Source organism: Alnus glutinosa, chromosome 2, assembly GCF_958979055.1.
Source record: "Alnus glutinosa chromosome 2, dhAlnGlut1.1, whole genome shotgun sequence".
NCBI classification, from domain to species: domain Eukaryota; kingdom Viridiplantae; phylum Streptophyta; class Magnoliopsida; order Fagales; family Betulaceae; genus Alnus; species Alnus glutinosa.
The window spans coordinates 31,291,462-31,312,442 of record NC_084887.1 but is presented as its reverse complement, the minus strand read 5'-3'; the positions used below and the strand labels follow the sequence as shown (position 1 = coordinate 31,312,442).

At 36.9% G+C, this 20,981-nt stretch overlaps 5 protein-coding genes across 5 annotated transcripts; 2 read left to right on the top strand and 3 right to left on the bottom strand.

The window, feature by feature from the left end:
- Nucleotides 1–1,129: 1,129 nt before the first annotated feature.
- LOC133860503 (uncharacterized) lies at nucleotides 1,130–2,368 on the bottom strand. Its single transcript, XM_062296093.1, has one exon. The coding sequence runs from the start codon at nucleotides 2,366–2,368 to the stop codon at nucleotides 1,130–1,132; it is 1,239 nt and encodes a 412-aa protein (XP_062152077.1).
- A 228-nt stretch (nucleotides 2,369–2,596) lies between these two features.
- LOC133859451 (uncharacterized oxidoreductase At4g09670-like) lies at nucleotides 2,597–4,225 on the top strand. The gene is made up of 2 exons (XM_062294859.1): nucleotides 2,597–3,133; nucleotides 3,488–4,225. The coding sequence occupies exons 1-2, from the start codon at nucleotides 2,681–2,683 to the stop codon at nucleotides 4,106–4,108; spliced, it is 1,074 nt and encodes a 357-aa protein (XP_062150843.1). The 5' UTR covers nucleotides 2,597–2,680; the 3' UTR covers nucleotides 4,109–4,225.
- A 557-nt stretch (nucleotides 4,226–4,782) lies between these two features.
- Nucleotides 4,783–10,105, top strand: LOC133859449 (pentatricopeptide repeat-containing protein At3g14330). The gene is made up of 2 exons (XM_062294856.1): nucleotides 4,783–7,092; nucleotides 9,988–10,105. Exon 1 carries the CDS (start codon nucleotides 5,130–5,132, stop codon nucleotides 7,080–7,082), a length of 1,953 nt encoding a protein of 650 aa, XP_062150840.1. The 5' UTR covers nucleotides 4,783–5,129; the 3' UTR covers nucleotides 7,083–7,092; nucleotides 9,988–10,105.
- LOC133859450 (protein GAMETE EXPRESSED 1) lies at nucleotides 7,965–10,384 on the bottom strand. The gene is made up of 6 exons (XM_062294857.1): nucleotides 9,891–10,384; nucleotides 9,210–9,797; nucleotides 8,997–9,123; nucleotides 8,715–8,901; nucleotides 8,467–8,617; nucleotides 7,965–8,377 (listed from the first exon to the last, which is right to left on the bottom strand). Exons 1-6 carry the CDS (start codon nucleotides 10,364–10,366, stop codon nucleotides 8,122–8,124), a joined length of 1,785 nt encoding a protein of 594 aa, XP_062150841.1. The 5' UTR covers nucleotides 10,367–10,384; the 3' UTR covers nucleotides 7,965–8,121.
- Nucleotides 10,385–12,879: 2,495 nt separating this feature from the next.
- On the bottom strand, nucleotides 12,880–19,291 carry LOC133859448 (zinc finger protein 4-like). The gene is made up of 2 exons (XM_062294855.1): nucleotides 18,823–19,291; nucleotides 12,880–13,991 (listed from the first exon to the last, which is right to left on the bottom strand). The coding sequence occupies exon 2, from the start codon at nucleotides 13,923–13,925 to the stop codon at nucleotides 13,155–13,157; it is 771 nt and encodes a 256-aa protein (XP_062150839.1). The 5' UTR covers nucleotides 13,926–13,991; nucleotides 18,823–19,291; the 3' UTR covers nucleotides 12,880–13,154.
- Nucleotides 19,292–20,981: the final 1,690 nt, after the last annotated feature.

Genomic DNA, 20,981 nt, shown 5'->3' with positions numbered 1-20,981 from the left:
GTGATTATTGAACAGCAAACCTGGTCCTCTCTAACTCTAACTGCAAAGTTAACTTCACTCAGATACACCAGCTAAGGGAACACAATCTCAAAAACCAGACAAAAATTTTATTAAACTTTTCTAATAAATAGTCGGTGATTTTTCAAACCCTTTATTTTTTTTAATATTACTTGCCTTTTTATACTCCAATCATGATAATTCTATGGTTATAAAAATGTGATTAAATTTTCATGTGATCATATGAAGTTGATTATACATGGTCGACCGAGCCATCAAATGAGCTTCTCTAGTTTCAGTATTGAGACTTGATGCACTAGTTCAGTTGACCAAGCCATTTTGTCAAGATTTTCAAACTTCTAACTACAACCCGTTTTGACTAAATAAACATTAGAATTGATTTTTTTTTTTTTTTTCATGAAATAAACATTAGGATTCAATTTCCAATGCCACCAAAAGCTTGTCATCTAATGTCAAAATCAAAATCTATAACCATTTTACTATGACAAGGTATTTGCTAGATGGCTGATGGCATTCATAAACTTGAATTCTTCATGTCTTGGACCAACTTTTCAATCGACTTAATCCTTAACTCAACACTAAACATTACAACCCAAAAACATGTTTTTGACACATTAATTTGTCAACACAAAATTCAAATGCATGTCAACACTAAACTTTTACACATGAATATGTAAAAGGTGTTACATATCACATCACATGACAAATGCATGTTATAGCTATGATAAGTGATAAGTGAGAATCAAAAGTTCAAGGATATATAAATGCGATTAGCATGAGTAAGATAAAACTAGTGACCAATCAAAATGGAATATAATAAAAGAAGTTCAAAAGAAATATACCTGTAAGAGGGGAAACTGGAAATCTTCAATCACTGCATTTAGTGCAGGCAACATCTTATGATGATATTGGGCTTGTAATGTCGGTGCCAAGTCTACGCTTAGCATCCTAACTGCGTGTACAGCAGCCAGGCGAACTCGAGGGTGGAGATCTTGTAATGAATTTGAAATCATTGTCGCAACTTGCTCAAGAGAATTTATCATTTCCTTTGCAGAGAGAAACAAATAAAAACACACACACAGAGCATCAAACAATGAAATTCTGAAACAATTCATTGTACCTCTGAGCATTCCTCTGCAACTATAGAAAGGGTAGCCATTGCCGCATGATGCTTCTGCCATTCCGGAGCAGCTAGATACTGTTGTGTCAACTTCAAAGTAATGGGCAGGCATACATCCCCAGCCACTGCAGCTGAAATCTGGTCCAAGAGGAAACTTCCAAGGTCGTAACTCTCCATCTGCCCCCCATTTATATCCTCGAAGGTGACATTAAAGTCCATATTATACAATATAGGATCATCTTTAATACGAACAAGCATGTCCATTGAAGCTGAGATTAGCCTGTGAAGATTCTCGCCGGTCAGGTTCTGCATCAGAGCGAACATTTCCGTGTTCAAAGAATCATTGAGGGCCCTAACAATGTCCATGGCTGCATACCTTATCTTCTCCCCTACATAATCAGCCTCGACTATTTGAAGCATTGTTTCACACACATGTTTCAAGTGCTTTTTAAAGAACTTGGCGTTTTCTTTGACCAAGGAATTCAAATTCTTTAGACAAAGTTCAGTAGACCCGTCTTGCCTATCATTCATCAACTCAATGAGGAACTTCAACATTGCTGGCAGAAGATCTTTTATGCTATCATAGTCAACAAAGCCCTCCAAATGCACCACCAGTATAAGCGACATACGAAAGCCGAATGACCGATGATTCATAGTAGGGGAACTGAAACACTTCAAGATTGTCAAGTAAAGAGAATCAAATGTTGGCATCAAGAATCGACCCATTTTCATTGGCAATTCAGAGAACAAAATAAGACCCAATTCTCTATATTTTTGGTCCTCCGAGTCAGCAGACGATACTATATAATCAAGAAGCTCCTGCCAGTCTGCGTGTTTTGTCTTATAGACCCTGAGAGCAACAATGCCTATTGACAAGGCCAAAGGCTTGAGGATGGGCTCTAAGGTTTGTCGTTGAAAGCAAGCAAAAAGCAGGGGCTTGAGCTCCGTCAGGATCATCGGGGAGATCTTGTGTGAATGCCCAGTTAGAAGGCTGCTGAGGAAAGTGGCGTAGGCGGCGGTGAGAGGCGACTGAGTAGAGGATTGAAGGAGGTGAGTAAGCTTGAGTGAGAGAGTGTTGGGGTAGTTCTGGCTGCAGTGGGCGAAGATGGCCTTTGCTTCGAGTTTATGTGGGTCTTCGTGTGTTCCGATCATGCGGGTGACGAGAGACACTAGTGATAAGAGGTCTGGGGAGAGAAGAAGCTCTTTGGCTTGGGTTTTCAGGGTCTCCATTGGAGGCAGAAAGAAAATTAAGATTTTCAAGACTGGGAGAGAGAGATTGAGACTTTGAAATGAGAGTTCTGGAGGGGTTTTTCAGAGAGAGAGAGAGAGAGGCTTCACAAGGAGGTTGAGGAACGTACTTTCTGTTATGGCAGTTGGCCACGTCAGAAAGGAAAGACAGGGAGGTCAATGGGTCAAGATAGTTATTTCAGCTGATATGGAGGGTACTTTTGCCATTCAGAGTAAAGGTTAGCAGTTTATGGTCGATAGATCGAGCCACCTGATATCATTATCATCCCCTGGATTTTCTCTCCACAAGCAAAAATGGCTGAGAACCCAGTACGTTTTGGTATCATGGGGTGCGCCCAGATAGCCAGGAAAGTGGCTAGAGCCATAGATTTAGCACCCAACTCAATCATCTACGCCATAGCCAGCCGTTCGATCGAAAAGGCTAAGGCTTTTGCGGCTGCAAATGGGTTACCCGAGGCCGTGAAGATCTATGGGAGCTATGAACAGCTGGTCGACGACCCATTTGTGGACGCAGTGTACATGCCCCTGCCGACCAGCCTCCACGTGCAGTGGGCGGTCCGGGCAGCCCATAGAAAGAAGCATTTGCTTTTGGAGAAACCGACGGCTGTTGATGTGGCAGAGCTTGATCGGATATTGGAAGCATGCGAATCAAACGGTGTACAGTTCATGGATGGGAGCATGTGGCTGCATCATCCTAGGACTGCCAAGATGAAGGAGTTGCTCTCTAGCTTCGGACAACTCAACTTTGTGAGTTTTTCTTTCTTTTCTGGGCCATGGGACTGTACGGTAAACCGTTAGGGTAAATCAAAAGCCAACTTATTTAGGTATATTTTAATTAATTATTGTGCCCATTTTTTTACTTTAAAAGATCTTTAGGGGCCTGTTTGGACTTTAGGGCAAAACTGAATTTGGTTCTTTTTTCACCTTGAATATAATTTTGTGACTGAATTGATCATTATGTTTTATGAATGGGATATTTTTTACAAGAAATTCCAATATTGCTGGTTGTTGGTAATGCTCTTTGTGATGAACTATTTATTACTGATGATATATTAATAGAAACTCACAATTATCTTCTGCTTGTGTTCCTCTGATTTTAAGATCCAAAGTCAATCAACAACTTCAGCAACCCCTGAATTTTTGGAGAGCAACATAAGAGTTCAACCTGACTTGGACACCCTCGGTGCCCTTGGAGACTTAGCCTGGTACTGCATTGGAGCCACCTTGTGGGCTAAGGACTACCGACTGCCAACTGCAGTAGTTGCTCTGCCTGATGTCACCAGGAACTCAGCTGGAGTCATCTTGTCATGCACCGCCTCCCTTCACTGGGATCAACTGGGCGGGGCAGTTGCAGTGATTCACTGCTCATTCCTCTCCCACACGTCCATGGACTTGGCCATATCTGCTTCCGGAGGATCCCTGCACGTCATGGACTTCATAATCCCCTATCAAGAGCATTCTGCTTCTTTTGACTTCACGTTGGGCGCCAAGCTTGTTGATCTCCATATTGGGTGGAATGAGAAGCCTGAGGTAGTTCACGTGGCTTCTCAGCTCCCTCAAGAGGCTTTGATGGTTCAAGAGCTAGCAAGGCTTGTTGAGGGCATTAGGAAACATGAGTCGCACCCGGATAGCAAATGGCCTGAGATTAGTAGAAAGACGCAGTTAGTAATGGATGCAGTCAAGAAATCCATCAATCTTGGCTGCAAACCTGTTAATTTGTAATTAGCTTGCACTGAATGAACTATTCCTGCGCAATCATGTGGCAGACATTAAGCATGAGACCATATACTATGTAAATGTTAACCTTTCACTGTTATATAACGTTTTTGTAGCCCCCAATGATGTCTAATGCTTTTAGCTTTTGATGTTATATAATGTTCTGCTTGAAATTCCCACAAGCGCTTGTTATTCCATTTTGCATTAGGGTCAAGTTCTGCATTGAAAGGTCAGCTAATACTGGTAGTGATAACTTGTTGAGAAAAATGGAGCAGGGAAAACATGCAGTTACAAGAAAAGAAATCATTTGTGGACGGAAGAAGATAATGCATTTGTGAATAGACTTGAGCCATGTTGTATCAGTGAGACCTATTACTGAACCGAATAAATCGAATCTCCACTTCTGAAGGTCTTCTTCTCAGTGCAGCTACTATGTGAGTTAGTCGCGAGACTCAAAGACATACTAGCGACAACAATTTGCAGCAGCTCTAGGGTACATAGTATCATGCAGTCATCTGGGTGTCCGTTAATCTGACTCTACAAACCATAGCCAGGGGGAATGAAGCTAAACTCAATCATTGGATTCAATACATAGTTCAGAAAAATTGCCACATTTATAGCTACAAAGAAACAACTGTACTGTGTATTAATGATAGTCTATTGGATGTGTTCATCACAACTCTCTACCTTGATGTACCTGGTTGTAAAACATTTTGCTGCCCTGAGCTCCCATGTCATCGGAGTATAGAGAGAAATGGGAAGCTATTGTTCTCTTTCAGCCACATCTCCAGGCAGCAACTTTGTGGCCCAAGATCGCATGTGAAGCTAAAAACATAGGCTTCGGCTTTCATGTGCAGCCCATAGCTCCATTATGGCCCAAGATCCTATCGTTCTCTTTCAGCCACATCTTTCAGGCAGGCAGCAACTTTATCTGCCTGCACAGGCACGACACCACTCCCTACCCAACAATTTCTCCCAAGTCCCAAAAATGAAGAGAGGATAAGAAATACCCAAACTGGTTTTGATAATGATTCCCGCCATTTATCTATCTACTAATATAACCGTCACCACTAACATAACGGTCACCTCAGCTCCCAAAACTCTCAAACACAAAAATCTTCTAAATTCAACCCTCAAGTATCTGACTAAATCGGGAAAACTCGATGAGGCCCTTCGCCTCATCGAATCACCAACGTCCAAATCCTTGGCCACTGAGCCGGATCTTGAGGCCTACTCCCTTCTCCTCCACGCCTGTATCTCAAGGAAATCCTTGGAACATGGCCAAAGACTCTACTTGCATCTTCTCCTCTCTAGAGGTAAACGGAACCGCAACCTTATCAAGAACCCCACTTTAAAAAGCAAGTTCATTACACTTTACTCCGTCTGCGGCCTACTCGACGAGGCCTGCCGCGTTTTCGAGGATGGGCTTGAAGATGAACATGTACCCGAATCAGTCTGGGTGGCAATGGCTATTGGGTTTTCGAGAAATGGGTGTTCGAAAGAAGCTTTATTTCTTTATTGTGACATGTTGTCCCGGTTCATCCAACCGGGTAATTTTTCATTTTCAATGGCCTTGAAGGCGTGCGCTGATTTGTCTGAATGGTGGATTGGTAGAGCGGTCCATGCCCAGATCATAAAGCGTGATGAAGAACCAGATCAAGTGGTGAATAATGCTCTTCTAAGGTTATATGCAGAGTGTGGGTGTTTCGATGAGATATTGAAGGTATTCGAGGAAATGCCTCAACGGAATGTTGTTTCTTGGAACTCTTTGATTGCGGGTTTTGTTCGGCGCGAAAAAGTTTTTGAGTCCCTGAGCGCTTTTAGGAGGATGCAAGGAGAGGGGATTGGGTTCAGTTGGGTTACTCTTACTACAGTTTTACCAGTTTGTTCCCAAGTGACTGCGCTGAATAGTGGCAAAGAGATACACGCCCAGATTGTGAAGTCCACTGGAAGGCCCGATGTCCCAGTACTAAACTCACTAATGGACATGTATGCAAAATGTGGAGCAATAGATTACTGTAGGAGAGTGTTTGATGGAATGTGTAGTAAAGATTTGACGTCATGGAATACCATGCTGACAGGGTATGCAGTTAATGGGTGTATACAAGATGCTATGAAGGTTTTGAATGAGATGGTTGAGTCTGGCATTAAACCGGATGCAGTAACCTTTATTGCCTTACTATCCGGTTGTAGCCATGCAGGGCTTACTGATGAGGGACAAAGATTGTTCAAAAAAATGAAGAAGGATTATTGGGTGTCACCGACTGTAGAGCATTATGCTTGTTTGGTGGATATGTTGGGTAGAGCTGGGAGGATAATAGAGGCACTAGAGGTAGTGAAATTCATGCCTATGAGGCCAAGTGGGAGCATTTGGGGATCATTACTCAATTCATGCCGGCTGTATGGCAATGTTTCTGTTGGAGAGGTTATTGCAGAGCAATTGTTTGAGCTTGAACCTAGCAATCCTGGGAACTATGTGATGCTCTCAAACATTTATGCAAATGCAGGGATGTGGGACAATGTCAAGTTCGTTAGAGAGATGATGGAAAGGAAGGGAATGAAGAAGGATGCAGGGTGCAGTTGGATCCAAATAAAACATAGAATTCACACTTTCGTGGCAGGAGGAGGTTTTGAATTTCGTAATTCTGCTGAGTATAAGAAGGTTTGGAATGAACTCATGGATGCTATGGAAGAAATTGGATATGTCCCTAAAACAGATGTTGTACTTCATGATGTAAATGAAGAAATAAAAGCAATGTGGGTTTGTGGGCATAGTGAACGACTAGCAACTGTATTTGCACTAATTCACACTTCTACCGGAATGCCAATTAGAATTACAAAGAACCTTCGTGTTTGCGTAGATTGTCACACCTGGATGAAGTTTATTTCAAGAGTTACCGGGAGGGTGATTGTTTTAAGAGATACAAACCGCTTCCACCATATCAGACAAGGAGCCTGCTCTTGTAAGGACTACTGGTGATCACACCATAGTAAGAAAGCACAACTTGTTTGCATTTGTTTTTATTTAAATTTTAACTCTTCCTGCTTTTACCACCAACCAAAAAAAATATCATCTCTCTGTGTTTGAAAAATATATTTTTATAACATAATTTAGGATAGGCTTTTTCTTAACACAAACATTGTCATACCATAATCATCTGAATAATTAGCAAAGTAGAATCCTGCATGAAACCATTATAATAATCTAAAGCATGATTTAAACTAGGTTTGTCCTCAACAAATATACAATAACTGAGTAATAGAAAAGCACAATACTGAATAGAACTGAGGATTACATTATTATGATCATATTGGTTGTGGGGTCACAGCTTAAATTGCTCTGAATAGAGCAGTTGTCCTAGAAATGCAGAAGATATGCGAACTTTAGGTTAGTTAAATGGTGCCAACTAGTCTATCTTTGAGTTCAATATGCTTTTTTAGTCTCCAAATTTAATGTGCATATTATTTATCAAAATCAAGTTTAATGTGCATATAACTTTACACATTAACTTTTAGTAACCATTTGTACCTGTAAATGGTTTCACCTTACATGTAATAGGAGTAAGAGGATGTAGAATGCGACTCATTTTGGATTTTGCACAAGAGGCTGCTATGTATTGATCAATACATGTTTACTATTAGCACGGATCTGTTGCTTATTAATTATCAAAATTTACATATGTGGAAGACTTATCAAGTAACTTTAGTTTCATGCTCCAGATTGTAACCCCACCACGCCCATGCAGGCCCCCAGCCAAAATGAAAATCGATAAATTCTGTAAACATATTTTCAGCTCAAAGTTTGGGGTACACAATAATAATATGAAAATATGTTTAAAAAAAAAAAAAAGAAGAAAGAAAAGAAAAGAAAAAAAGATAAACAAGATTACTTGTTTAGCTAGATCTTTAAACACTGCATACCATCACAAACTTAATTAGATACCCAAGTGTTTAAGGTGTACATCGCATCTTACTTCAATACTTCCTGTTAGAAACTAGACCTAAGACTAATAAAACTCTCAATGGCGATGATGGTGGCGGAGATTATACTCTCTTGTAATTGAAGTGTTCATGATTGAATTTTCCCCAACTTCTTCTGGAAGTATATAGTCAGGGTCTTCAAAATTGTCCAAGTCTTCTGGCAAGTCAGTGTCGATCCATTTAGACCAATTTACATCACTATCCATGTCGCAATGCAACTCCTTGTGTCTTTCCATGCGATTAACCTTCTCAATTAATGTTAGTAGCATCTGATGGTTCAGCACTTCATAGTCTCTGCATGAGTTACAAAACATTTAGTTAGATGGACAATCTACAATGCATCTTCTTACCCAAATATTATATCATTCTTCATTTTGACGCACCTGTATGTGCAAATTGCATGTAGAATCTGAATTGAAGCAAGGAGCACAAAAAGTGACCTGACCAAGTTTATTATCCATGATTTTTGTTCAATATTGTCATTTGTTGCAATCCGAAGTATTGCAACTTCTATAAAAAATGTAGCAGAAAGCCCTGTAAACAATAATTCTTTTTACGAGTGTCCAAATAAATAAATAAATATATTAAAAATAAAATAAAAAAAAGTGAGAGGAAAAAGTGGAAAACTTACCAATATATAGCCAGGGTCTGACTTTGTATGTTTGTCTGGTGCTAGTGAACATGTAGATGATAAAGATTGATATACAGTAAACAAAGAAAACTTTTATTAATCGTGATTCGAGCAGTATGGCATTGTGCAAAGCAAACAGCTTATCTAAAGCAATAAACATGCTTGCTTGCTTTGATTCAAAAGTTTCCTGTAAGTAGAAATGGAGATTCCATAAGTAAAATCAATAATGAATAGTTATCCAAGGAACAGCTGAAATAGTAAGGCTTGGAAGAAAATGCTAACCTGAGCTGCTAACATTGACTTTGAATTTTCCACCAAGTGGTCATGAACTCTTTGAAGCTGTTCTTGACGCTGAAGAAGCTCTTCCTGTTGTCTATGTCCATATTCAGCTAACTGTTGCAGCATACTCCTGTAATTGAAAAAAAGAATTAGAGAAGGAAAATGTACTGATATTCTTGGTTTTAATTTAATTTATCATTTAGTTTCCAAGTTTACCTGCTCTTTTCTAGTGCATCGGATTGAAACTTGGTTAAAATTTGAAGACCTTTAAGTGCTGTGGATTGCCCATCTAGAAGAAGTTGTTGCTTATCTAAGGAAATCCCTGCCATATTCCCAATATCATCAGCTTTGCTTTGCAGATTTATCATCTTCAAAGACATTGCATCTCCAACTTTAGTTATCTCCTTCTCTATTTCGATTGCCTCGATTCTTAAATTATCTATTTGTTCGCCCAAAATGTTGGAAGAATCTTTGAGCATTACCATCCCGTCCTCCAAACTTCTCCTCATTTCCACTTGTCCTTCTTGCAGCTCTGATTGAGAAGCTGCAATTCTCTTGGATTGCTCAAACACAGCTTCTGAATGCTTCAAGACAACATCTACATGATCTCCTACATTCTTAGATGTCAGAGCAACTTGTTGAATTCGAATATCAATGGTATTCAAAGAATCATAAATTTCATTTGAGTTCTGTAATAGAACTTCTGTTTTTCTCTCTATGATTTCTAATTTGTCTTCTGCCAATTCGGCTGAATTTTTCAAATCATGCACCAGTCTCTCTGTTTGTTGCTTGAAGATCTGAGCCCTGAAAATAGCACAGGAAACAAAATACTATCTTTAGTTCTTCATACAAGGAGAATAGAAAAATTCAAACTATGTGAAAGAAACAATACTCAACTGTAACTGATGGCAGATGGAGTTGGTTTCGAGGTAGAACTCTAGATAAACCTTATGCTCATATTCATTTAAGTTCTTTAAGCATTTAACCATGGCAGATTTTGAGTCACAAGAAGGGAAAGGCAGCCTGCCAGAGTCTATTTGAAAGCAATCACCAAGATGCCAAGCAAACCTAGACCGCTTCTCATCCACGGCAAAAATCTCCGAGCAGCCGGCAAAGAGATGCTTGTAAGCATTTTGCCAACAGGAGTTTGTACCAACCAGTTTCTTTTTAGCACTTTCTACCACCCTGATTCCTTTCTGATCGTTAAAAGCTTCCATGGAGAATTCAGCAATACCAGAACTATCCGTTTCCCCTGAAGCTCTCTCATCAGGATGAGACTCTGTAGAAGAAGAGAACCAACTCCAAGACTGGCACTTCAGTAAAAACGAGATTACAATTAACAGAAGAAGAAGATGGCGATGATAACCACCCATTAATTGAGCTTTTTTATGTGTGAATGTTATGTATACTGAATAGTTCTTTCACTCAAGTTATAAAACCTGCGTCACACAGTTCAAATTTTGTAGGTTTAGGGTTCTATGGAATACGCAAGTTCATCCACAAACACATAAAAATACACCGATCGATATGCATGTCTTCGCTATAAATAAAGCTAGAGAGAGAGAGTGTGTGTGTGTAAGACTTGGGAGCCAAGAAAAGAAAGTAAGTAAAATTCAACCCGAAAAAGACAGGTTGAAAGACAAAGGAATGTGAAAGATTGCCAAGTAAACAAGCGACAACGGAGATTGAGAAGCCTAAAAGGCTAAAATCATTAAAATAGGGATTCTTTATTACTACTTTCTTTCTCTCTTTTTTTTTCTTTTTTTTTTTCTTTAAAATATCTAGCATCAAGAATTCAAAATAGTTATCATAGACAGTATTAGGGTCCGTTTGGGTGTTGAATTTTTTTGAATCAAAATATTATTTTAATTCACTGCTTGAATTACGAGGTTTGACTTTATGAGATAAAATTTTAAAAAGTTGAATCAAATATGATTTATTTTTGAAAAAAGTAGAATATTATTCTATATTTTATTCAAACCAAACACACTTATGCAATTCAGCCTGCAGCAATTCAGTGAACTCCCAAATTGGGTTAGAAGAACGTCGTCCAATTCAATTTGTAAATTATCGTGTGTTTATTGACATGTGAAAAATTCATACTTTTTTTATAGTATATGAGTAGCTCATGCTTTTTTAAAAAAAATAAATAAATAAAAAGTTTGTACTTCTCACATGTTCAAAGAGATATGTAATATTTTTATAAAATGTTCTTCCAAACTAATTTGAAGAAAAACTACTTTTTTTTTTTTTTTTTACTACTTTCTTCCTCTTTTCTTTTTTCTTTTACACATATGCATAAAAATTTCAAATTACTTAACAGTGATAGAAAAGGTTAGCCAAAGCAAGATTCGAACGAGCTTTACTCGAACTATTGCATCCTTGCAGGAGATTTCTCGTAATTATGAGAAGTTTCATAAAGAATCTCTCACAATTATTTATCAAATTACATAAGAAAATAATTGCAAGAAATTCCTGAATATATGAGATCGAACATTTATTCATAAAAGTTGTGGGACTTCTAATTAACGTAGAAAAGCCAAATCAAGGAAACTTGCTGGGATTGATAATCACTTCTTATTCTGCTCATGTTTTTGCTACTAAACAACAACAACAACAAAAAGTCTGGTTTTTCTTCGTTATTGATGGAATTGATCATTCCTGTCTCCCAGTTGTGCAGAATAAACAAACAAATAAAAAACAAGTAGCATGCAGAAGAAGCAAGCAGTCACCATATTATTAGCATAAACAAAAACAAAAAAGAGTTATTAATGGAGAGTAACATATGAGACATTACTCTGCAAATCAAGTGTACTAACAATCAGACTTTGTCTAATTAATATCTAGAGTTTTGTGCCACCCATGAAGGAAGAAAGAAAATATACATGAACTTGGTGGATGTGTGTTGATGTGTTTTCAATAAGAATATAAAAACTGCATGCTTTGTACCAGAAACAAAGACACAAAATACAAAAAAAAAAAAGATAGAGAAAGAGACAGAGACAGAGAGAGAGACCTTGGATTGCTTTGGACTGTTTAGAGAAAGCAATCTGTGGATTGTTGTGTTTGCGCTGATATTTAAGTCCTCGTGTTAGAAGGGAAACTATCAAACAATGAGAAAGAAAACAGAACATATTGTTATATAGGAAGCCGACGTGCCTCTTCAGAAGGATCATCATCAAACGATGCTTTCAAGTGTGTAACGGTTCGTGTGTTCGTTTCCATTTTTCTTCTCCTTACCATTTCTGTCCAGTAAACTCAAGTACTCTTTTACGATTCTGCCCTCGCCTCGCCTCGCCTTTTTTCTTTTCTCTTTTTTTTTTTTTTTTTTGAGAAGCTCCACTTACTTTCTACTGTGATCAAAAGTTTTACGAAATTAATTTATTAAATCATCATTTATTTCAAAAATTTAAACTAATAAAAAAGGATAAATTTAATCATTTTATTAATATTCTTACACCTTAGTCAAGTAAAAACCCAGTCGTAGATATTTAACTAACATTAAGAATAAATTATAGAGTCAAGATTCAAACTCAAGACATCTAACTGAAATTAGGGATGATAGACAACCGTTAATTTAATTATTTAATTAAGATTCTACCATAGTTACACGTTTAAAAGAGGCTAGCTCACAAGAAATTTCATGATATTTTTGCTTGCAAAAACTTCTTGTATGCTCTCCTACTTTTTAGAGGCGTCTTGTGCTGGAATGACAATGGGGAAATATCATATTCTTGAGGACTCACCCTATTCATCCTTAATCTATAGTCTAAGATGTGTGAGGTTTTAAACAACTTAGAGCAGAATCAGAAGAACCAGCTAGAGGCTCCAAGGCCAAAGGGTTGGAACATGTATATATATATATATATATATGAAAAAGGAAAGATGGTCAATCATAGTACTTTGAGCACTGGGATTACGTTATATAAATCAAAAGCTGTCATAACAAGCATAGGAGCTACAAATTATCCTTGCGAGGCTCTTATACATAGACAAACATTCAAAGTAGATAACCAAAAGAAAAGGAAGAAAAAGTACAAGAAAAAGAAAAGAGCTATAAGAAGAAAAGCTTGCAGTCATTTCCCAGGCACATCTCACTGTACAGAGAGATAACAAATGTGGAGATACTGAAGCCAGATTTGGAAGCATCGAATCAACCTCTTAAAGTTTCAATGTGAGGTCGGGTGTAGAGTTGTCTATGTCCACTGATGGAGTCATCTCTACAAAATTTATATTGGAACTTTCAGTCAGTACAAAACTCGGATGGGGATTACCTGCCTCAGCAACCTGACGGAAACTGCCGGGCCACAACAGCTCCGCCTCATCATCCTCCACAAAAATGGGCATGCCTAAATACCCGTGCTGAAACTTTGTGGTGTTTCTGATCTCAGGAGGCCTCGCTGGTGGCACAAAGCCATAGTGTGCTGAAGAGTGTGCCTTAATTCCCAATGACCTGAATGGAGATCCATGCAGAGGCAGAGATGCTAGGCTGCTGGCATACCTCTCTGAGAAAATACCCATTCTCATAGCCCGCTTTGCCAGTGTTCTTTCTCTCTTATGCGCATTTTGGTGGCCGCCGAGAGCCTGCGAGCTGAAGAACTTGCGTTGACAGTAATTGCAAGAAAAGACTCGTGGAATGGCTGCCGTTGTAGTATGAGATGCAGGTTCATTGCTACTCTCGCTTGTGCTTGACAATGAGAGTCCTGAATCCCTTCCCCCAAAATCATCAGCATTGAAGCTGAGAGTTAAGTCAAGGGTGACCGGCTCTGACTGCGACTGAACCGCTACGAGATTTGTGAGTTGCGAGGAGTTTGTGACACTGTCTTTGGAGGGAGATGCAGAGGTTGTGGACTTGTTCGAAGCGACTTGGCTGCTAACTTCGGAATCATTTTCGGAAGAGGCCTTTACTTCAAGGTCAAAGTTACGTTTCATTGTTGATCTGCGTAGTGATCTGGAGAAGCTACTTCACATTCTAGATGAGAGAAAACCAGGTTTATCCTGCATTGTGAGGCACAATAATATTCAGCACATGCACATCACATCTGATTTCACTCACAACTATGCAACAGATTAAGAATGTTAGCTTAAAAGTTTTTAAAGCTTTATCACTCCTGGCAGTGAGACTTGCCAAAAGAAGAGAGCAGAGAGGCAAAACCTAGGGTAAATGTATAATAATTAAGTAACAAAATAGAAAAAGAAAATAGTAAGATGTGGAAAAAGAAAACAAATCAGAGAGAAAGAGATACAGAATCCCTTATTTCAAGCACAATCAAAGTCTTCTGACAATGATAGTCCATTTTTGTAGTATGTATGGTCAACCCCAAGTATTTACATGAGACACAGCATAGCTCAGAATTAAACTTGTCTTCATTGCACAGTATTTTTTATTTTCTATGTATATGCTATTAAGGAAAATTTCAACTCTGCCGACAATTTGGTCCTGCAAATTCTCAAGATTTTCTGAAGGCACGATAGTTTATGCTCCATAAGGATTCAAAAAGTATTTGTGGGAGCCGGTACTTAGAATGTGGCTGCCATTCAATCCAAAAGCCGGTACATCCTCACATCTTATTCTTTGCAAATGGATAATAATTTAAGAGAATAACTATTTGTTAAAACGAATTCTCCAAAAGCAGGACATCTGGTAGAACTCTATCAATCACCAGCTGCTTCTTTTGACCAAACCTCAAACCCCTTGCCAATTATCTAACCTACTTTAACCTAAATATGTCCCACCAATTGATTACAGAACAAGGAGGCATATATCACAAGGTTAAACGCATTCTAAAGCACACTACTGGGTCCCTTTCCTCCATAATTAGATCGTTATCAATGATGCTAAGAACAAGACAACAGCCAGATTACAACTGAAACTTCAAAAGGATAACAAAATCAACAGCCTCAGCTCTTGATCAGAAGCATCTATGAAATCCTGGCAAATGTTAAGAAAATATAGTGATTCCAAAATTCACATACTTTTCATTCATACACTAGTATTTATAGGAGTAAATACAATATTCTAGATTTGGGACACCTCACATTAGGACACCTCATAGGGACACCTCACTACCTTCTAGAATAGGAGCACTTGTCCCTTTCTCTCTAACAATAATTGAATATGGCAAAGCCAAGATAATTCAGAGAGAGCTTGGTTAGGACACATAAAATTTCTCAAGTCTTCTTCCCTAATTGGGCTTGGTAGGTTTCCCTCAATTCTTTTGACATTGGAAGGTCTATCTTAGATAACTACACATTCTGTTTAAAATCATACTACTAAAAGACTACAAAATGCATCTCTTAAAATTGAGTCTAGTGCAGATCTTCCCATTTAAAAAAAAATCTCCATTGCACATAGAACATTGCATGAATATATAAATCACAAAAAATTTTACTGTCAAAAGAACCATAATTTTAGTGTTAATCCATATAAATTAAAACATTTAAAATATTCTCATATGTGTAGTTCAAAATGGAAAGAAGTGTAAAGAGAAAAAAGTAATAAGAGAAAAACCTGAATTCTGATTATCAAAACATTAATAGTAGGACTAATAGTAAGAATCACTGATATTGTTAGTGTGATACGTATTACGTTTTTAAGTTAGAACTCGGATTTTATATATGTGTGTGTGTGTGATGATAAGGAAAAGTTTTTAATTTTAGATTTTTTTAAAAAAATTCTCACCACTTAATGCTATAATGACACTTAATGCTACAATACGAAAAAAAATCTTTATTTTGGTCTCATGAAGATTCACACCCATGATGTTTTCATTTAAGCACAATAAATTTATTAAAATCATGACAAAACTAGTTCAACCTTTAAAATTCACCGGTTTTTTACTTAAAAGACCAGTTCAATGTTTAAAAATGAAGGGTTCACGCCACGTGTCACAATTCTAAGCCAACTCTAAGTTAGAACTCGGCTTTTATATATATATATATTATATGACTAGTACTTCCACATAAAGATTTTGCAAACATGAAAACATTGTGTGTTTCATCTGAAAATGGAGATATATCCATTGGGAGACAACACCACCATGTGAGATACCAAAATCATTAATATTCTAGATGCACATTTATTTATGCTGGTTTCTTCAACTACATTAATTCTGATTTTGAATTTAAGGATTAGTATTTTTTTTTTCTTTTTACTATTTCAACTTGCATAAAATTTTTAAATCTTGAGTTGATAACTTGATATAACTATGTTTGAAGTTTTATGAAAAGAACAGAAAAACATGATAGACAAAGAGACTTATGCCTCTGAATTAGACTGGACAAAAAGCAGCCAAAAGGCCCACAACTTCAAATCGAGGAGATTAACCAGACCCTGTGTTCCAACCAAAGAAGAAATAAATAATATAGTTAGCTAGGTCAAGTTTGGCTAAGACGGCATATAAAAATTGGCACCAAAATTTGACATCATACATCTAAACCTTATGCCAATCTTCAATGTTAAGCCAGAGTTTAGGCTAGTAATCATCAAATACTTGTTTGTTTGTTTTTTTAACCCTTCTCTACAAGCTTCGTTTTGGACCTTCTTAATGCTAAACACTTTAAATGAGTTACATTAACTGCTCCAGATGTTTGCGTTTATTGCAGATGACTAAACCATCAATCAGTTTTCATGTTCTAAGGCAAACAAGTGTGCTGACATTAGAGACACTAATTTTGTCAATTTAATAGTCTTGCTAACCTTTCATGTCAACATCATTATCTCTACCAACTCCAATCAACTTACTTCTAAATACATGACTATGAATAAGTAACATAACATAGTGCTGAATTTCTAAGCATTGTTAGAAATTTTTCCATCTAGTTTGATTTCTATATTACTATATGCAATCGCAGAACTTGGAAGAACTTCAATATACTTCATTTCACTCAACAAAATGGCCATTTGGGTCCTCTTTCCCATTGCCATAACCGACCCTCATCTATGTTGTTGTTTAACAGAAATCATATGTTAATATTGGTTCTTAAGCAGCTTGTCCAAAACCTATCAAGTCTTACATGATCACTCAAATTGCTGAAGCTACCAACCCTGATGTAAGCAAATTTCTGTTCGAGATATGGTTCCCTGTTAAGTGATTATCCTGCTAGTTATAGCTAAGTTGTATCTCTTCTTGATCTTATCAGTATATCCACTTGTCTATATATTTTTCCTAAACATGCATTTAATCTTAAAAATTGTTCCTTCAAGAAAAGTCTTTTAGTAAATGAAGAAATCTAGGTATACACAAAATAGTGGACTGCCTAAGTGTCAATTCTAATATGATAATACCTTAAGTTAACAAAAACCATTGAACTATACATATCTAGTCAGCATAAATACCATGTGAGAGTTGTGTCAGTGATGAACAACTTGCATCAACATCCTTAAGAATATGTTTTTCTGCTATATGTGCGTAACAGATAGAGATACCATTCTTGTCACATAACAACAAACACCTTTCTAACAGGAATACGGTATGACAACCAAGAGAATAAACCTCTGTGTCTTAAGTGATTCTTGCTACATAACAATTAACACTTCCAAACGCACAAAGGCATCACGAAATAGGAGAGTTGACACTATTAAGGCATAAGGCTTTCTGGGAATTGTTAAATCATGCAATATACCTCAAGAAAAACTACTTTAACAAAAATATATGAAAGAGAATATACAATTTTTCCCAGAAATGAAATGCAGCCTATAAGAAGAAAAGCAGGGGTATTTACAATTCAAAATTGATTCCATGAAGATAAGTAGAGAATATATACACAGCATGTACAGGTATATCCTAATCCAAGTTGAAGGAGGAGATTAGCATAAAGCATATCTCATAGATCAATGGAGTAAAATTATGATTCGCGGTAATATGTTAATAATTAACTTATCTTGCTAGTTACCAGAACAAAATTACATAGCTGGCTTTGCTTAAAGAATTATAACCATATATGCACACTAAAGTAACACGTCTGTTCTCTTTTTGGCTCCAATAGAGATATACATAGAGTGTAGGCAACATAAATGGCACCTAATAATTGCTAAAAGGTGCCGGTAATTGAAAAAATAAATAAATAAAAGGAATATGAAAATTACAAAAGAGACGTGTGAAATTCAATTTTCTGCCGTGGCAATCTCAAATTAACCCAATTTTTGACTTAAATTTACATATTTGATTGGCTTTTCTTTAAGTTGAGAATAAGCAGGTATGAGAGATCTGGAAGGGCAATGGAGAGAATCAGAGTTCAATTCATGGATGGTAACAAATTTAAAAGCCAGCCAAAAGTTCAGACACTATAAATTTCGTATCTAAGAATCAATGGGAAAACCCGAAAAAAGGCATAAGGACAGGCATGAAAGACAAAGAAAGCACTCCTTGAAAAGACAAAACTCCAAGAACTGAATTTAGAGAAGTGCATGCAGTGACCATAGGCTACGATTCCATCTTCATCCTGCAAATTTTCTGTAAATTGATCCCCATTTTCATTAACACACGAACAAACTCAACCTTATGAATAGTAAACACTTATCAAACACTATTCTAAACTAAAACTCGGAGACAGAGACAGAGAGGGAGAGTAATTCAGCAAAACCATAGGCAGGGATTACAGGTGTCCTTCATAGATAAAGGCTAAAACTATAGTTGACGCTAGCAGCCTATATTTTCACTATAATCCCACGAGCAGAGCATACCAAAAGCCAAAGAAAACAAGAGCAAGAGCATTTTCAGTATGGAGTTAGTGATTTATACTGATCATCATCATCCACTGACTATATATATAAACTAGTACTACATACAACCCAAAGAAGATTAAAAAGAGAAAAAAGTCACCACACCATCATCAAGATCAAGCGGATATTGCAAAGCTTATGGATTTAAACAGCTTCAGTCTTGTAGGTCTCTTCTTTCAACAGCAACACAATTAATGGAGGCTGAATGAGAGCACATAGCTAGAGATTGAAAATAATAATAATGGGAAATGGACAAAGCGAGGGGGGGGAGAGAGAGAGAGATGGTGGGTAGTGATGTTTAATTATGGGAAAGCAAAGGTAAGAGGAGAGTGGTGGAGTGGGGGGGACAGTGGTGGGACGTCAGAAAGGTCAGAGGGAAAGGTGGTGTTGGGATAAATTTAACTAGAAAAAGCAGGATATGACATAATACTTCTCTCTAGTCTCTCGGCCAGTGTACCACTTCCTTGTTGATTTTTGGGCTCTTCCCAAAACAAAACAACTGCTTATTTCACACAACTACAATTGGGATCGTACATGGAAAGAGATAGAAACAGAAGCAACATCAAAGCAACCAGTGTTACTTCATAGTCCCACCTAAGATTCTCTCTCTCTTTCTTTCTCCCCACTTTAAAGTGTTTTAGATAACTCAACAGGAGCCGGCTTCAGATTCACCATCACCTTTCCTCTGCACGTAACTACTCGTTTCACCCTCATCCATGGAATCCCAGACATGCATATATATATATATATATATATATATATATATATATTGATAAAAACCCCACGCACCAAAAATGAAATGACACGTGTCTTTTGGGAGATTATAGGAAAATAAACCTTAATTATGATGATCTTGAGCTGCAACAAAATGTTTCCTATTGTTTTAAGATTGATTATGGAGTTGATCGTACGGTCCTATATTCAGTCAACGAATACCTGAACGCGGATAGACGGAGATTTGCCAAAACTTAATTGTCCACTGACGAAATCTCTTAATATTGACTCCTTTCTGTGTTTAATTTTTTTGAAAAATTGTGAATATAGAGTGAATTTATTTTTTTAAATTATGTTTGGATGGTTTAGAAAATTTGAGATAAAATTAAAAAAAAAGTTGAATAAAATCTAAGTAGAATTTGATAATTGAAAATCAATATTGAAAAAAAAAATTTCACCCAAACATGCCATTAAGTCAACAAAGGAAATTGTATAAATTTATAATAAATTGAATATGGGTCTACTTGAAATGGTGATTTAGCCCTACCTTATAGAGCTTTCACGGGTGAGTTTTGGTCTTAGTTGAATATTGAGCTGTCTGAATTTTTATTTTAATTTTTTTGAAATGAGCTGTCTGAATTTAAGTCAAACTAAAATCACGACATAATTATCCTCGCTGTTACAATTTTGACATTATTTTAACGGGAGTTATTGTCATTAATTATTTAAGTAGTCATTATACTAACATTGCTGATCGAATTATCTAAATTTCTTCTCTGGTTGAGTTCGATCATGCTACTCTCTTCCTTTGCATCCGGACCCGAATTTTACGTTCTCAAGTCCCCTTTTTTTTTATCCGAATTAGTCGAGCGTATATCTCATATATTTTTAAATAATAATAATAATATCATATATTTTTAAGACTATAGGATTGATATTAATGCAGTGACAACTTTAAATTAAGTTTAATTTGAAATTGAAAAGAAAATTTCAGGTTTATTTTTATTATTTTATTGTTTTATTGCTCCCTTTTACTTTTTTGACTCGCTTTCTCAAAAAGGGTTGTTTTGGTTGTTTTCATGATATTTTAGGCAAATATGCCAATGAAGTACTGATCATAAGCGGCGGAAGAAACTATATAATTATTATTTTCAATTTTTCTGAGCTTCTAATTTAATTTTATTTATTTTTTCAACTTTTTGGTGAATATAATTATGATCGAACAGTGCTTAGCTAGGAATCAAATATGAGATCTTTTATTTCAATATTAAGATACAGTATTACTATATAATAGAGAAACATGCGTGGTGGAGTTTCTCAAGAACCTTTTTTTTAAAAAAAAAAAAAAATCTTTTCTCTTTTAAACGAGATTGGGCTTTTTAATTATCTTCGGTAGTTATTAATTAGGATAATTACACTTAACCCCCCTGATTTATCCACGGTGTGGCGATTTACCCCCCAATGTACCAAAATTGGTACATGACCCTCCCGAACTTGCCAACGTGTGGCAAAATCAACATTCCGTCCAATCGACCGTTCGTTTGGACGGA

Bases quoted from the DNA above. Each gene is read 5' to 3' on its own strand.
- LOC133859450 (XM_062294857.1), bottom strand. From the start codon at position 10,366: ATGGGTGGTTATCATCGCCATCTTCTTCTTCTGTTAATTGTAATCTCG. The intron at 9,124-9,209 runs GTAAACTTGGAA...TTTCAATTACAG, and splicing joins GATGCACTAGAAAAGAGCAG to GAGTATGCTGCAACAGTTAG. The intron at 8,378-8,466 runs GTGCGTCAAAAT...TAACTCATGCAG, and splicing joins CATGCAATTTGCACATACAG to AGACTATGAAGTGCTGAACC.
- LOC133860503 (XM_062296093.1), bottom strand. From the start codon at position 2,368: ATGGAGACCCTGAAAACCCAAGCCAAAGAGCTTCTTCTCTCCCCAGAC.
- LOC133859451 (XM_062294859.1), top strand. From the start codon at position 2,681: ATGGCTGAGAACCCAGTACGTTTTGGTATCATGGGGTGCGCCCAGATA. The intron at 3,134-3,487 runs GTGAGTTTTTCT...TCTGATTTTAAG, and splicing joins GCTTCGGACAACTCAACTTT to ATCCAAAGTCAATCAACAAC.
- LOC133859449 (XM_062294856.1), top strand. From the start codon at position 5,130: ATGATTCCCGCCATTTATCTATCTACTAATATAACCGTCACCACTAAC.
- LOC133859448 (XM_062294855.1), bottom strand. From the start codon at position 13,925: ATGAAACGTAACTTTGACCTTGAAGTAAAGGCCTCTTCCGAAAATGAT.